This window comes from Cyprinus carpio, chromosome A9 (genome assembly GCF_018340385.1).
Source record: "Cyprinus carpio isolate SPL01 chromosome A9, ASM1834038v1, whole genome shotgun sequence".
Classification (NCBI taxonomy): domain Eukaryota; kingdom Metazoa; phylum Chordata; class Actinopteri; order Cypriniformes; family Cyprinidae; genus Cyprinus; species Cyprinus carpio.
Window position 1 is genome coordinate 26,203,427 of NC_056580.1, and position 13,840 is coordinate 26,217,266.

At 32.2% G+C, this 13,840-nt stretch overlaps 1 protein-coding gene across 2 annotated transcripts in view; it reads right to left on the reverse strand.

The window, feature by feature from the left end:
* The window catches only part of col28a2a (collagen, type XXVIII, alpha 2a), a 28,182-nt gene extending 15,417 nt beyond the window's left edge, over positions 1–12,765 (reverse strand). Inside the window, exons 1-11 of one of the 2 annotated variants that reach the window (XM_042764280.1) lie at positions 12,632–12,765; positions 11,313–11,468; positions 8,899–9,473; positions 7,048–7,068; positions 6,659–6,718; positions 4,734–4,787; positions 4,440–4,484; positions 3,033–3,059; positions 2,880–2,924; positions 2,726–2,770; positions 1,927–1,980 (exon numbers count right to left, since the gene is read on the reverse strand). In XM_042764280.1, the coding sequence (XP_042620214.1) occupies positions 1,927–1,980; positions 2,726–2,770; positions 2,880–2,924; positions 3,033–3,059; positions 4,440–4,484; positions 4,734–4,787; positions 6,659–6,718; positions 7,048–7,068; positions 8,899–9,473; positions 11,313–11,466 (1,080 nt within the window). In that variant the 5' untranslated portion in view covers positions 11,467–11,468; positions 12,632–12,765. Of the gene's footprint in view, positions 1–1,926; positions 1,981–2,725; positions 2,771–2,879; positions 2,925–3,032; positions 3,060–4,439; positions 4,485–4,733; positions 4,788–6,658; positions 6,719–7,047; positions 7,069–8,898; positions 9,474–11,312; positions 11,477–12,631 lie in introns of both variants that reach the window. The other variant, XM_042764281.1, reaches the window with a different exon arrangement.
* Between the last annotated feature and the right edge of the window lie 1,075 nt (positions 12,766–13,840).

The following is a 13,840-nucleotide window of genomic DNA, read 5'->3' on the forward strand; positions in this document are numbered from 1 at the left end:
TATATTTCTCCAAATCTGTTCCTGTGAAGAAACAATCTACATCTCGGATGGCCTGAGGGTGAGTTCATTTTCAGCTAATTTTCATTTTTGGGTGAACTATTCCTTTGATTTTCAACCAGGACCTTATAGAGCTGAACTGTTTTTAAAAAGTACAAAGTACAATCCAATCTAAACAAGTAGGTCAGTGCGAGCAGTCACAAATCTGCTCATGACATTAACAATATCCCCTTACTGTGCTGCCTTTCCACAGGCTGGAAATCCTCTTTGTTCACGTCATCTATATGTCTGTGCATGAATTTATACTTTGCACAGCATTTTTCCATCATACACATTTCTGCTGTTATTAGCTACCATGACAATAATTTCGGACCACCCATAGTCCTTTTAAAGACCTGACAAACACTTTCTAGCATCTCATTGGTTGACTTTTAACCTTAGGGAGTAAGGGTATATTATTCAAAATAATAATGACCGTTTATTATCGCAGTACCATCTATTTTTAGATAAATCTGCTTCTAAACAGGTAGAACACATTAATTTGTCCTTCATGACTGTCTGTGACACTGATTTGTGAACCCATGCATGAAAGAAGAAGGATCCTTAGTTAGTGAGGACATCTGTAAAGCTGTCTAAACCTTGACAGCTTCCTGCAGTTAAATTAAACAAGGGGAAACGACTGGAAGAGCAGCAGACCTCTAGTAAAGGAAATCCAAAACATGTCAAAACACATTCATTCATCTTCGTCCCCTTTTTGAGCACAAGCGCAAGACATGCTTATACTAAAACTTTGGCAGTTTGTGAACCCTTTGCATCGCAGACATAACCCTGGTCTCTTTTGAAAGAAGACACTTAGAAGATTTTGTCTGAAAGTCAGAGAAAGGATCAGTTTTCCTACCTATCTCCTAAATTCCTTATTTACTCACCCTCATTAGAATCAATGACAAAGGAGAAAATTAAAAGAATTGCATGTCTTTTTAATATGATACTAGTTCATAGTCAATGTCTATGTAAAAAAGAGCCAAAATAGCAGTCCATATGACTCATGCTAAGATTTCTAAAGCCATGTAATAGACCTTTGTTAGGGTCATTTTTGGCATGAATAAAAATGATGTTATGGATATCAGTACTCTGTGTTTAATGTACTGTACTGTGGTTTAACAACATACCAACTGTCCAGCTGACGAAAGTTCTTTCTGAAAAATCTTTCAGTATATAAAAACTCCAAAAAACTGTTTTGAAAGTTATGAGTTGTGATCTTGGATCATTATACAGTGCATGCCATCACAAGGACTGTACAAGTCTATCCCTCACAGCTTTGTTTTTATCTGCGTAAAAATCATCATGCCGACCAACCTGATTAAAGTCTATAGCTTTCTGTACATTAAAAAAAAAAAAAAAAATTATTAACTTTTGATTATTTGTTTGTTATATAATTTGTATTCCACAGAAAAAAATAATAGCATATTGGTTTAGAACAGCATGAGGAGTAAATAAAGAAAAAAATACATTTTTTGAAGAACCATTCCTCTAAAATCATGATAAAACTAGTAAGAAAATCTCAAATTCACTTTTAAAGGGATGCATAAAATATATCATACTCATGTTAACATAATGGAGTGAAATCTAAAAGTCTGTCTCTATTCTGCACCTCCTGTTACCATCAGAGTGTATCATTTAGTCGAATATGGATATAAATGATAATTCCTTCTCAAGAAACGGGAATGCATCAATATTTCTCATCCACTTTGGCCTAAACATCCATTTATCTAATGGATGTAGCAAACAAACAGACCTCCAGTGCATGGGTTTTCTCATGCACAATAACATGCCGAATAAGCAATGGCTTCTGGAGTCATGAGAGACAGTGAAACTTTTCCAGGTGTGCGTGTTAAACGTGATAATGGTTTGTGATTATAAGCCACAGACCTTCTTTCCCTGTGGGCCTTCTGGTCCGATGTCACCCTGTGGTCCTGGTAAACCCTGCAGGGGAAACATGAAATGGCATGTTACAGTGTCTAGCATGAACATTAGAATTTTTAGGGCTGTCTAACTCTGTCTGTAGACACCTATGCATTATGCTGCTTTATAATACAGTAAAATATAAGTTTAATCATATGTTGTGGGAAATTCAACATGTGTTTTAACATTTACCCACTACAGGATAAAAAAAAATTGGTAATTAGTAACTGTGATTTTTATCTCACAATTCTTACTTTTTTCTCACAATTCCGAGAAATATTTAAATTGTGAGAAACTCAGAATGACTAAAGTTCAAATTGCAAATCCCTTTTATATTTTTTAATCCTGTTTTGGAAACAAGCTTCCATAGTAATAAGCTCTCATGTTTAGTTTAAAATAAATAAATATGGTATGTTTTTAGTTCCATGTAGAAATACATGGAAACATCTGTTTCATGTGATCTAAATACTATAGTGGTCAATGCTAAATACAGCTGTGAATGACTCCAAAACATTCTGTAATTGGATCAAACCACATTTGCATATTTGGTGCAGGATTTACTTTTAAACAATTTTCACTCAGAAATTGCTAGTAAATTTCACAAATAATGAACAACTTTGAAAACACTTTTCGCTACAACACTTACTGCAACAGGTATGGCTTTAAAAGAAACGACTGCAAACGGTACACATGGTAATATGTTTAAATATACAGATGGATGTTATATTTTAGAATAAATATGAAATAAATATATAACCAGACCCACCTGCAAACCTCTGGACCCTTGAGTACCAACTGGACCTTCAGGACCCTATCAGATGTTACAATATAATTAAACGTTTGAAACATATACTGTATTACTGTGTTCATTACATAATGGAGGAGTGTGCAGAAAATGCAACATCTGAAGGGCTACACACCCGGTCTCCTTTGATTCCTGGAGTGCCACATTCTCCTCTTTCACCCTATAGACGGTCAGAAAAGATCATAGTCATGACAGTCTTATATGACTGTGTGGTTCAAAATAAATATATTATGAAAATATATTATGAATAGGTGCAGGGATTTAATACCTTCTCTCCTTTGTAGCCTGGTTTCCCCTGAGAACAAAACAGGAAGACATTATTTTATTATTATTATTTTATTTTTATTTGTATTAGGGCTGTCAAATGATTAATCACGATTAATCACATCCAAAATAAAAGTTTTGTTTACATAATATATGTGTGTATACTGCTGTATATTTATTATGTATATATAAATACACACACATGCATGTATATATTTAAGAAGAATATGTTATGTTTATATATTAAATATATTTATATATAATATAAAATATAAGAATATAAATATATAAATGTATATACATGTAAATCTTTTTCTAAATATATACTTTATGTGTGTGTATTTATATATACATAATAAATATACCCTGTACACATACATATATTATGTAAACAAAACTTTTATTTTGGATGTGATTAATCGTGATTAATCATTTGACAGCCCTAATTTGTATTTTTTTATGTTTATTTTTGCATGTTGGTCAATGATGTGACACTAATCTACTCTCTGGATATATTAAATTCATTTAAAAAAATACATAAAATGCAGTTCATACATATTTGACAACATATTTTAATTTGTGAGTTAAGGTTACTTTTAATGTTTTTTTTTTTTTTTAGGCTTCAAGTCAATAATGTCTAGGTGCCGTGACTGTCTGGAAATTGTAATGAAAAAATATTTGAAAACAAATTTAAGTAATTTGAAAATCTTTTATTAATGTTACAGTAAAGCAGTTTTGTTTTTTTGTTTTTTTTTTAAAAAGTCTGCCAAATAAAGGTCAATGTGATGTAATAATAAAAAAAAAAGGAAACTATTTTGTCATATGACAAGAAAACCATAAAACAGGAAATAACATCACAACCGTGTGTGTATATATATATATATATATATATATATATATATATATATATATATATACACACACACACACACACACACACACACACACACACACATATTGTATTTGTGTTTGTGTTACTATTGTTTTGATGATTACACCACCGGACATTTGAAGTTTAGATGACCTTTTTTTTGTCTTTTTTTTTTTACATATATATATATACATATATATATATATATATATATATATATATATATATATATATATATATATATATATATATATATATATATATATATATATATATATATATACATACACACACACACACACACACACACACACACACACACACACACACACATATTGTATTTGTGTTTGTGTTTGTGTTACTATTGTTTTGATGATTACACCACTGGACATTTGAAGTTTAGAAGACCTTTTTTTTTGTACATCCTTTTCATTTTACCTAATTAGCAAATAGTACCCAGATAGCAAATAGCAAATATTTTTTCAATTATTTAATGATGTAGCACAATACTTGAAGCTTATAGTGATTTTGTGCCCTCACCTCTGTACCCTCACGACCAGGAAGTCCACTCAAACCAGCTTCACCCTAACAAGAGCACAAAACAAGTGTTTTTCAAAAAGGGTTGTAGAATACAGTCTATCAGTCTTGATTCCTGTTCAATCTGAGAAAGTGATACGAAAACTAAATGAGAAACATGAAGAGACAAATACTGTATACAACAATATAACTAGCGATCAGCTTCCTCATCACATTTCCCGTGTGCATCCACAGAAGCAAGCACACATCAGAGAGAATGACAGATAGACTTTACAGTAATAAAGACAAAATTCTGACCTTGTGACCTTTAGCCCCAGGGGCTCCGTCCTCACCTGGACGACCCTTCTTTCCCTGCAGGGGAAATAGGAGAAAGTGAGCAGCAGTGTCAATGGCACTAAAAATGTTTGCTCTGAGTGAAAAAACGATTGACCTCATGTGTCTGATGGGTTTATTAGACCCGTAAAGCTAACCAATCAAAATTCAGTGCATGCACTTAAACGGATAATCCACCCCAAAATGAAAACCTGTATGCATTTTGTTTTATATTTTGAAGAATGTCGGTAAGCAAATGGATTCAGGTCCTATTGACGTTCATTATATAGACAAAAATACTATGGAAGTCAATGGGACCAGAAACTTGGAACATTCTTCAAAATATCTTCTTTTGTGTTCAAATCTGGGTGGACTGTCCCTTTAATTTACATAGAGGGCACATACAGTAACAACAGTTTGGCAAGCAACCCCTAGTTTTTTATGTAGGCATTATTTTAGCATTATTTATATACTATTTTAATATTTAATAATATTTAAATAATATTTAATAATATTTTTAATGATAAATATTTTTAATAATATTTTTTCATTCTTATATTGTCCATGTACATCTTATTTTTTTCATCATTTTTAAGTTTTAGTCATTTTTTTATTGTATTTCTATTTAGCTTTATTTTTATTTCAGTTTTATTTTTAGGAATTTCAGTACTTCAGCTTAAAATTTGCCAAGGCAACATTTCATTTTTTTTTTTTTTTTTTTTACAATTTTCATCTAATATTTAAATTTTATTAGATCATTTCAGCTTTTTAATCTTTTTAAGTTTTAGTTAACAATACCAACACTGGTTTATGTTTCTAACCTAGCTACTATTTGGGGACAAATTTGTAAATAATTGTTCCAAGAAGTTAGCTAAATCTGACAATAAATATAAGTAATTTTAAATAAAAAAATAATAATAATTATAATAAAAAAATTATTAAAAAACGATGTAAAATATCATGTAGAGTGAACTGTTTTTTTAACGAGTTCAAATGAAATTATTCTGGAGTTTGAGTTTTTTATGTCATCTGGTTTATTGTGTCATGAGTTTACTCTGCATCTGGACAGGGTCTAAAGGTACAGGCCAGAAAACGGTAAATTATCGAGAACAATTACTGAGGACTATAATTTATAGTCATGAGAATGTGTGGAATCCCAGAGAGGTGAAAGCACCTGGATAATGATGGGTAGGCATCTGTCAATGAATAACTGTCTCTAAAATGATCCTCCCTTCTACACACTACAGTTTAGGTTTATAAACCATATTAATGAGCAATCAATTTCATATAATTCCATCTCAAGTCAGTCTGAACTTGTTCAGTGCATCTATTTGATCAAACTCAACTTGAAGTAGTAACTTTGAAGACTGCGTATATTTCTGCAAGTGATACAATGGCTTATGTGTTTTTAAAAAATGCAAGGAAAGAATGCTAAATTACTGCAGTTATAGGGACAAATATATATATATATATATATATATATATATATATATATATATATATATATATATATATATATATATATTACTAAGGCTATTAACCCATCATTGGCAGGTGTGGCATAATGTTAAATTTGGACCCGTAAGTGTTTTAAAGTCAAGGTTTTCAGCGAAAACATGCAATTACACTGTCTTCAGTTTCAACAGACTCAACATGAAGAAGACTTCTTATGAGGAATCTTATTTTGTGTTTTCCCCAAGGTAGTGCTGAGGGGTCCTGACAAAGACGATAATTATCCTGACTTTTATAAAGCAAAGCAGTTAGAATCATGCCTGTCTTTTCCCACTGTTGGCATTCTTCAAAGGAATCCATACCTCTTAGGAACAGAAAAAAGAGGAGAAAAATGCGCCTGTGGGCTCGCGTGGAAACACTGTCCCATGTTGAAGGAAGTTTAAAATGAAAATACTTACAGCCGGGCCACTGAGTCCTCTCTCGCCCTTCTCACAAGCACACTTTGGGGACAGAGGACACTAAAAATAGAGAAAAGTGTGTAAATGGAAAAGGTTTTTTTTTGTTTTTTTTTTGTGTTTCAATAATGCTGAGATAGGAAAATATTCTTTATGGCATAAAAAAAAAAAAAAAAATGGTGTGTGTGTGTACATTTGACTAAATACATAATTCTATGCTAAATACATAATAATTTTTCAAATCAGTTAATTTCATTTGCTAATCTGAAAGAAATGGTTCACTACAATGAATCTGACTACTATAGTACAGAGTTTGGGAGGATAGTAAGCTATTCCTCAACACTGCACTAATGCAATATTAACATAAAAGACTAGAAATATTATTTACTTACCCCATCGTTTGCCAGCTGAGCCTGTGTAGAGATGTAAAAACAAGAAGATTAGATTTAGTTCAAACAATAGCTGGTATATTAGATTATAATTGCTGCTCTTCGGCAATGGCAAAGCTTTCATTTTTTGCAGTTTGGGTAAAGTGTGAACAGTTAATATCAGGCCATACATTATACTAACCTCCCCGAGCAACAAATGTGATTAAAGGACGCAGTATCATTTAACATGCCTAGTCTTGCTTAACATGCCTAGTCTTTTCTCAAATGAGAAAAATGAAACCTGCTTTAAATACATATCCATATAACAGTAGGAATGACAACAAAGATTTATGGAATATATAAACCTAGATGCATGTCAGAAACAGGACATGTTTACTCTTATTATAGTAAATGAAGTGTAGAAAGGCCAATTGTTAGGTGTCAGGGGTCCCAAAACACTAGCAGCACATAATTATTTTTTCTTCTTTATGTTCAAATACCTGTACATGTCAAACACTTGACCAAATATTGTTAGCTGGTCTTATCTGGTTTAACAGGTCTCCCAGCCAGACCAGCTAACAAGTCCCCCTCTAAAACCAGCAAACCTGACCAGAAGAAACCAACAATCAGGTGACCAACTAAGACCAGCAAACCAGTTTAGGCTGATCCACCCCCCCACCCCACCAATAAAATAATGTACCATAAAATAATGGCCTGAAATTACATATTTCTATTGAGTTTTCATTGTTGGGTGCACGCCATATTGTTCAGTGCAACATTATCATCAACTAGTGCAACCCGACTCCAAGAGAATAACTCCTTTGAATTGGTTCTTTGATTCTTAGCAAATCAAAAGAAAATAGTGCAACCATAGTGAGTCTTATGAGTCGACTTGTTTCTTTAAATGAATCATTCAAAAAGATTCAGATGTTGAATCAGTCTGAGGAATCAAATGAATGAACTCACTGGATCTTTCATCAAGTTACAATCACAGTCAATGATGGAATAATAATAATGATAATGTAAAAGAATATAAAACTAACAGAAACAGTATATAACAGTTAGTCAATTTTAGAATTTAAGAACTGAGTCATGAGTGTGAATTTTAATTGAATTGGCCACATCCTACGTTAAGTTGAACTGGAACTTTAACTGGAATGAACACGACCAAGTGTAGACTGAGACACAATCATTTTTGAACGGGTTTAGTGAATCAAAAACATACATTGCAACCGTACAGTCTATGAGTGCGACCAATAATCTGCACAAAAAAAAAAAAAAAAGATTCAGTAGTAAGCTACCGTTTGAATAATCCTCAGTCTAAATGGACACACTGAACCCTTCAACATTAAGTTATAATCATTTTCAGGCTTATATTATTAATTGGCTGTGTGTTTGATATTGATTGATTTTGTAATCTATGGACAATAAAACTAAAATATGCACAAATGAATCAGAATCAATTCAAATCCCTGAATCGAAATGAAAGTTTGTGAATTGAAATGGGATCAAATCTGTATAGATACCCAAACGTGTAAAAAGAATTCTATGTAGTTGGCTACTTCTCTGCTGGAGAAGTGTTAGTAGCATATAACTCTTGAACAAACCCAGATAAAATCTGGAGACATTTTGCATTTCCTGCACTCATTTTAGGTAAAGAAAAAAACTGTGGAATTCTGTGAAATGCATTTAAACGTTAAAAAGTAATAAATGAAGCTGAATATACCCTTATTGGTAGCTGAAGCCAAAATTATGAATACACAAATACTCAAGTTGCTGGAATGAGTTGAATGGAAATTTGTGGAGAATTTTGTGTGGGCCTGCCTATACATACAGTATGAGGACAGAATGGGTGATTGGAGACATCGTACTTACAATCTGAATTATGACTTTTTCCATGACATTCGTGTCCTGTAGATTATAGAGGAATTTGTTGGCCGGTGTACTGGCCAGCAGTCTCAGGTTTGCTGTGTTGGCAGGTTCATTGGCGCTACGGGTGATGCCAATCGTGAAGACCTTCACGCCCTGGTTCTTTGCATCAGCCATAGCAGAGAAGATATCAGGGTTTCTGGGATGAAAAGTCCCATCTGTGAGGAGCAGGGCAATCTTGATGCTTTCTGGGCTCGATTCTTCCACAAATATCTTGGTCATGTTGGTGATGGCGTAGGTGGTGTAAGTGCCGTGGCCGATGTAGGCCATCGGTGTGATGCTGTTCTTGAAGTTCTCCGAACCTTTCCACTGTTTGAGGGTCTGCTCGATAATGACGTGGCTGCTGTACTGAAGCAGGGCCGCTCTCCAGCTGAGTTTGCGACCTGTATCCAAGCGGATGCTCTGGAGGCCTTCTATAATGTCCATCGTGAACTGTTTTTCCTGCTTGTGGTTGTCCTTGGCTGTCTCAGAGCTGTCCAGCAGGAAGGCCAGCTCCAGACTGCAGTCCTCATCCAAGATGGCTGACACCACAGCAAAGGAAAAAGGGAAAACGATGTTAAAGAAAAGTTAACAAACTATTAAACAGTTGGCTATAAATTTAAGAACTGACTCTCTTTTCATTTGATTGGAAATTTACTGTGTAGCAATTCAAATAAATTCAACATAGTCAAACAACAAAGGAAATTCATTAGTCCATAATACGTTTTGTGACAAAACAAATGAATACATGAGTAATACTGAGTAATTATTAATTTATTCCCTGTTATGTAGAATATGAGTCAACATATTTCTCTTTACTAAGTTAAACATTGTCATCAATTAGCACAGCTATCAAAACCACAAAATGTGTTTTTTTTTACATTGTTTTTGGATTTATAAAAAATAAATATAAAGATTCATATATAATATAATCAAAATTCATATATAAATATATAATATTTTATTAAATATTGAGTAAATTAGATATATTACATCTGAGTAAAGTAGATCGTATTTTATACTTTGTGTAAATTAGATCATTGTGGGAAAGAAAATGTTCTAAAATAAGTAAGTTAAATAAGTTTAATAAGTAAGTAAATTTATGAAAATAATAAAATATAATAATCAGTAATAAAACTGTGTGTGTGTGTGTGTGTGTGTGTGTGTGTGTGTGTGTGTGTGTGTGTGTTTGTTACCAGAAATAAATAATATGTTGTGTATGATAACATTCATAATGCATAAAGAAAAAAATAATATTTTATTAAATATTGAATAAACGATATATTAGATATATTGTGTGAATTTGGTAAATTAACTATATAATATTTTTATAAAATGTTGAGTAAATTATATATATGATGAAGGGAGTAAATTAGATACATTATACAGTATATATAATATTGTATAAAGTATTGAATAAATTAAATCGTTGTAAATTAATTGATCTATAAAATATAAGTGAATTAATACACACACAAAATAATGGCCAGAAAATACATATTTCTACTAAGCAGGAAGCAGGACACACACACACACACACACACACACACACACATATATATATATATAAATTAATTAAAAGCAATCAAAAAGTAGACTGACAGCATCAATATGCATTTCTTTGCATGTCATTCCAGTTGTCATGCTTCATTAATTTCAAATTCCAATTCCACATCCTGTTTACAGCCTCAATTCAATTTTGGAATTTAAAAAGCAAATTCAGTTCTGAATAGTGCTCAGCCCTCATCTATCTGGCTATTTGTCTGTCTACATTTCTTTTAAAAGTTACATTATTCCAGAATGTTTTTTAAAAAGACAATGTTATCTTTATCCTCTAAGTCCCCTAATGATCCTTTTTGGGCTCAAGAAGCAATACATCTGTCAACTGATCTTACTTTTAACACAGCAGCTCATCAGTCTTCATGTCACCGGTGACAAGACATAACCTACCGGCTCTTAGACAGATATGAATAAATCATGTTCATGTTAGGAGAACTGAATGCCTCAGGGCTCCAAAATCACTACATCCAGACATATCCTCCTTCTAGACGCTCTTTAAATATGCTGCTATATGTCTAGTATGTCGTAACATGACATTGCATGTTTTTAGGCATAAACATAAGGCATAGCTTTATGATGAGCTTTATAAGATGTACTTATGGTGACCTATAAGTTTATAGTACATAGATGGTAAGACAACCAGCATTTAAAGTCAACATGAAACACATTTGCAACCCATTTTAGCCCCATAATGTGTGAAACCGGATATTCAATGAGAAAACATGTAGGACGGGACATGAAAATAGGGTTTTAAAAACCAGAAAATATGAATTTACTTGCATGCATACGTACTGTCACATATTAACAATGAGTCGCCTCACCTTGACCCTCGTGTCTTTGTGAAATAGCTGCCGTCTGTCCCCTGGTCTTAACTCTTGTTGGCCCGGTTTTTTCCTCATAGAAATCTTGAGCCCAAACACTCAGTAAACCAAAACACAACAGAGACCAGCTCAACGTGTGAGCCATGACTGTCATTCCTGCAAAACTAATAATATATTAGTATATATTATTAAAAACTTTAATAGAACATGTCCAGAACACAATTTACCCCAAAATCAAAAGACAAAAATAAGATTTTGCATGAAGAGAATTATGCTTATTTTAAGGCCACTGATTGTTTGGTATATTTACTTTAATAAATTACAAAACCATTTATAATAATGCAAATTGAAAAATATAAAAGTGGAGGAAGCAATGCTTTAAATATCATTAAAAATAATGCAATGCATAGATATTTTTTACATTTTTATAATTTTCTTTATGTAAAGCACATTTTCTTTCTCCACAAGATCACATTTCATGCCAAAATCAAAAGACGAAAATAAGACATTATATTTTGCATGAAGACAATTAAGCTTATTTTAAGGCCATTGATTGTATATATAAAATAGCAATAAGAAATTTGGCAAGTGGGAAATGTCATCAAAATATTCTATTATATAATGATATAATAATTCTCATTACTGTGGAATTTTTTTTTGAGAAAAAAATACAAAAACAATTTGAAAAAAGTATTTACAGAACATTAAAAGTATTTGTTTTGATTATTTTTCAGTGATTTCCTTTAATATGCTACAAAAGATTTATAATAATGCAAATTATAACATTTGTAGAGGAAGCATGCTTAAATGACATGAAAATAATGCACATGCAATACAAAAATATAATTTTTATAATAATTCTCATTACTGTGAAAAAATGTGAGAAAAAAAGAAAAGAAAAGTACATTAAAAGTATTTGTTTTGATTATTTTACTAATTTCCTTTACTTTAATATGCTACAAAATATTTATAATGATTTGGTAGGGTAACATTGGTAGGGTAAACATGCTTAAAATAATGCACATGCAATACAAAAAGATCTCTTTTTTATGCAAAACACTTTTTCTTATTTTCTTTTTGAATTAATGCATTTCTTCTCAAACATGAATCAATAAACCATTAACAATTTCCAAGGGCACATGTATCCTATAATTCACACTGATTTTATTTTTCATACAAACCTGCTTGGCATGTACTGTACATTATGGTAGTATATTACCTTCCATAGAGACTTTATTACCAGACTAAAAATGCAAAGCTGAAAAAACAGTAATAAAAGAAACACTCATATTTTTATTAGATGTCGAAAAGTGACTCACCTTTGTCTCTTGCCACAAGCGAGCAGCGCAGGTGCGCAGCACAGCGTTCCTCAGGTGACGTGTGAGCGAATGAAGGAGGCTCTGAAGTGAAGTGCACTTCTGCCTGAGTCAACAGAAGTAGACGGTGTCCTCAGGCTGTGTCTACGACTGTCACAGCCCATTTCCCTCCCACTTTTAAGGGGAGGAGGACCCACCGAACTCTTTAGTAGCATTGCATGTCTCCACTCAGGACTGCAAAAAGAGTGAACCTAAAAGTGTACTGCAATACTGCACTTTAGATATGTCTCATGTACCTTTTCCAGTTATTTCATTTTAAAAAGTCCACTCTCAAAAGATATTTAGGCCTAAATGTAAGATTTATGTATTTGAACTGCACATAAAATTTCCTTCCATTTGGATGACACAGTTTTACGATAATATAAACCTAATGTGATGCATACTTGTCAGTCAAACATTAATGAAGCAGGTAAGATTTCTAAAAAACTGAATGTGTTAAATACATAGAAGCCAGGTTTATATATTTATCATGAAATAGTCCAATTTGTTTCAATCTTATACAATTGAATTCATTGAATATTGCTTATTCAACTGCTCTGAAGCATTTTTTGAACTGAATATATGTAATCGTTTTCACAATTAACAGTTTAATGCTGATTCTAAGTGATTTGAATGAATGCACTTTGAAAATATAATTTACATAAAATCAAAGATGCAAATAGTTAATAAACTACACCATGATTTATTTATTTATTTCTTTGAGTGACAAATAACATTAAGTTAATGTGCAATCCAAATAGATGGAATTTTTTATATGCAATTCAAATACATAAATCATAAATTTAAGCCTAAATATTATATTCAGATCATTTAAAGAATAACTGATCCACAAAGGAAAATTCTGTCATCCAAAGTTTTTTTATGAAACACAAAGCTATAGCATGACTTCAGAAGATGTGCAATATAGCGCACAAGTCTAAATATGGATTACTTTTATGATTTTGTTCTGCTTTTTGGACCCAAATAGTTCATCATGAACTGTCATTGTGTAGTGAACTTGAAAAGATATGTGGATGTACAGATACTGACAGAACTATTCTACGGATCTGCTACTCCTGGTTTGGGCTTTTATGCCACAAGACAGACTTAAGATATATGAAATGAGACAAACAAAGGGGAGTATGGGTGGGGTTAGTTTTACAAGTCTTTACT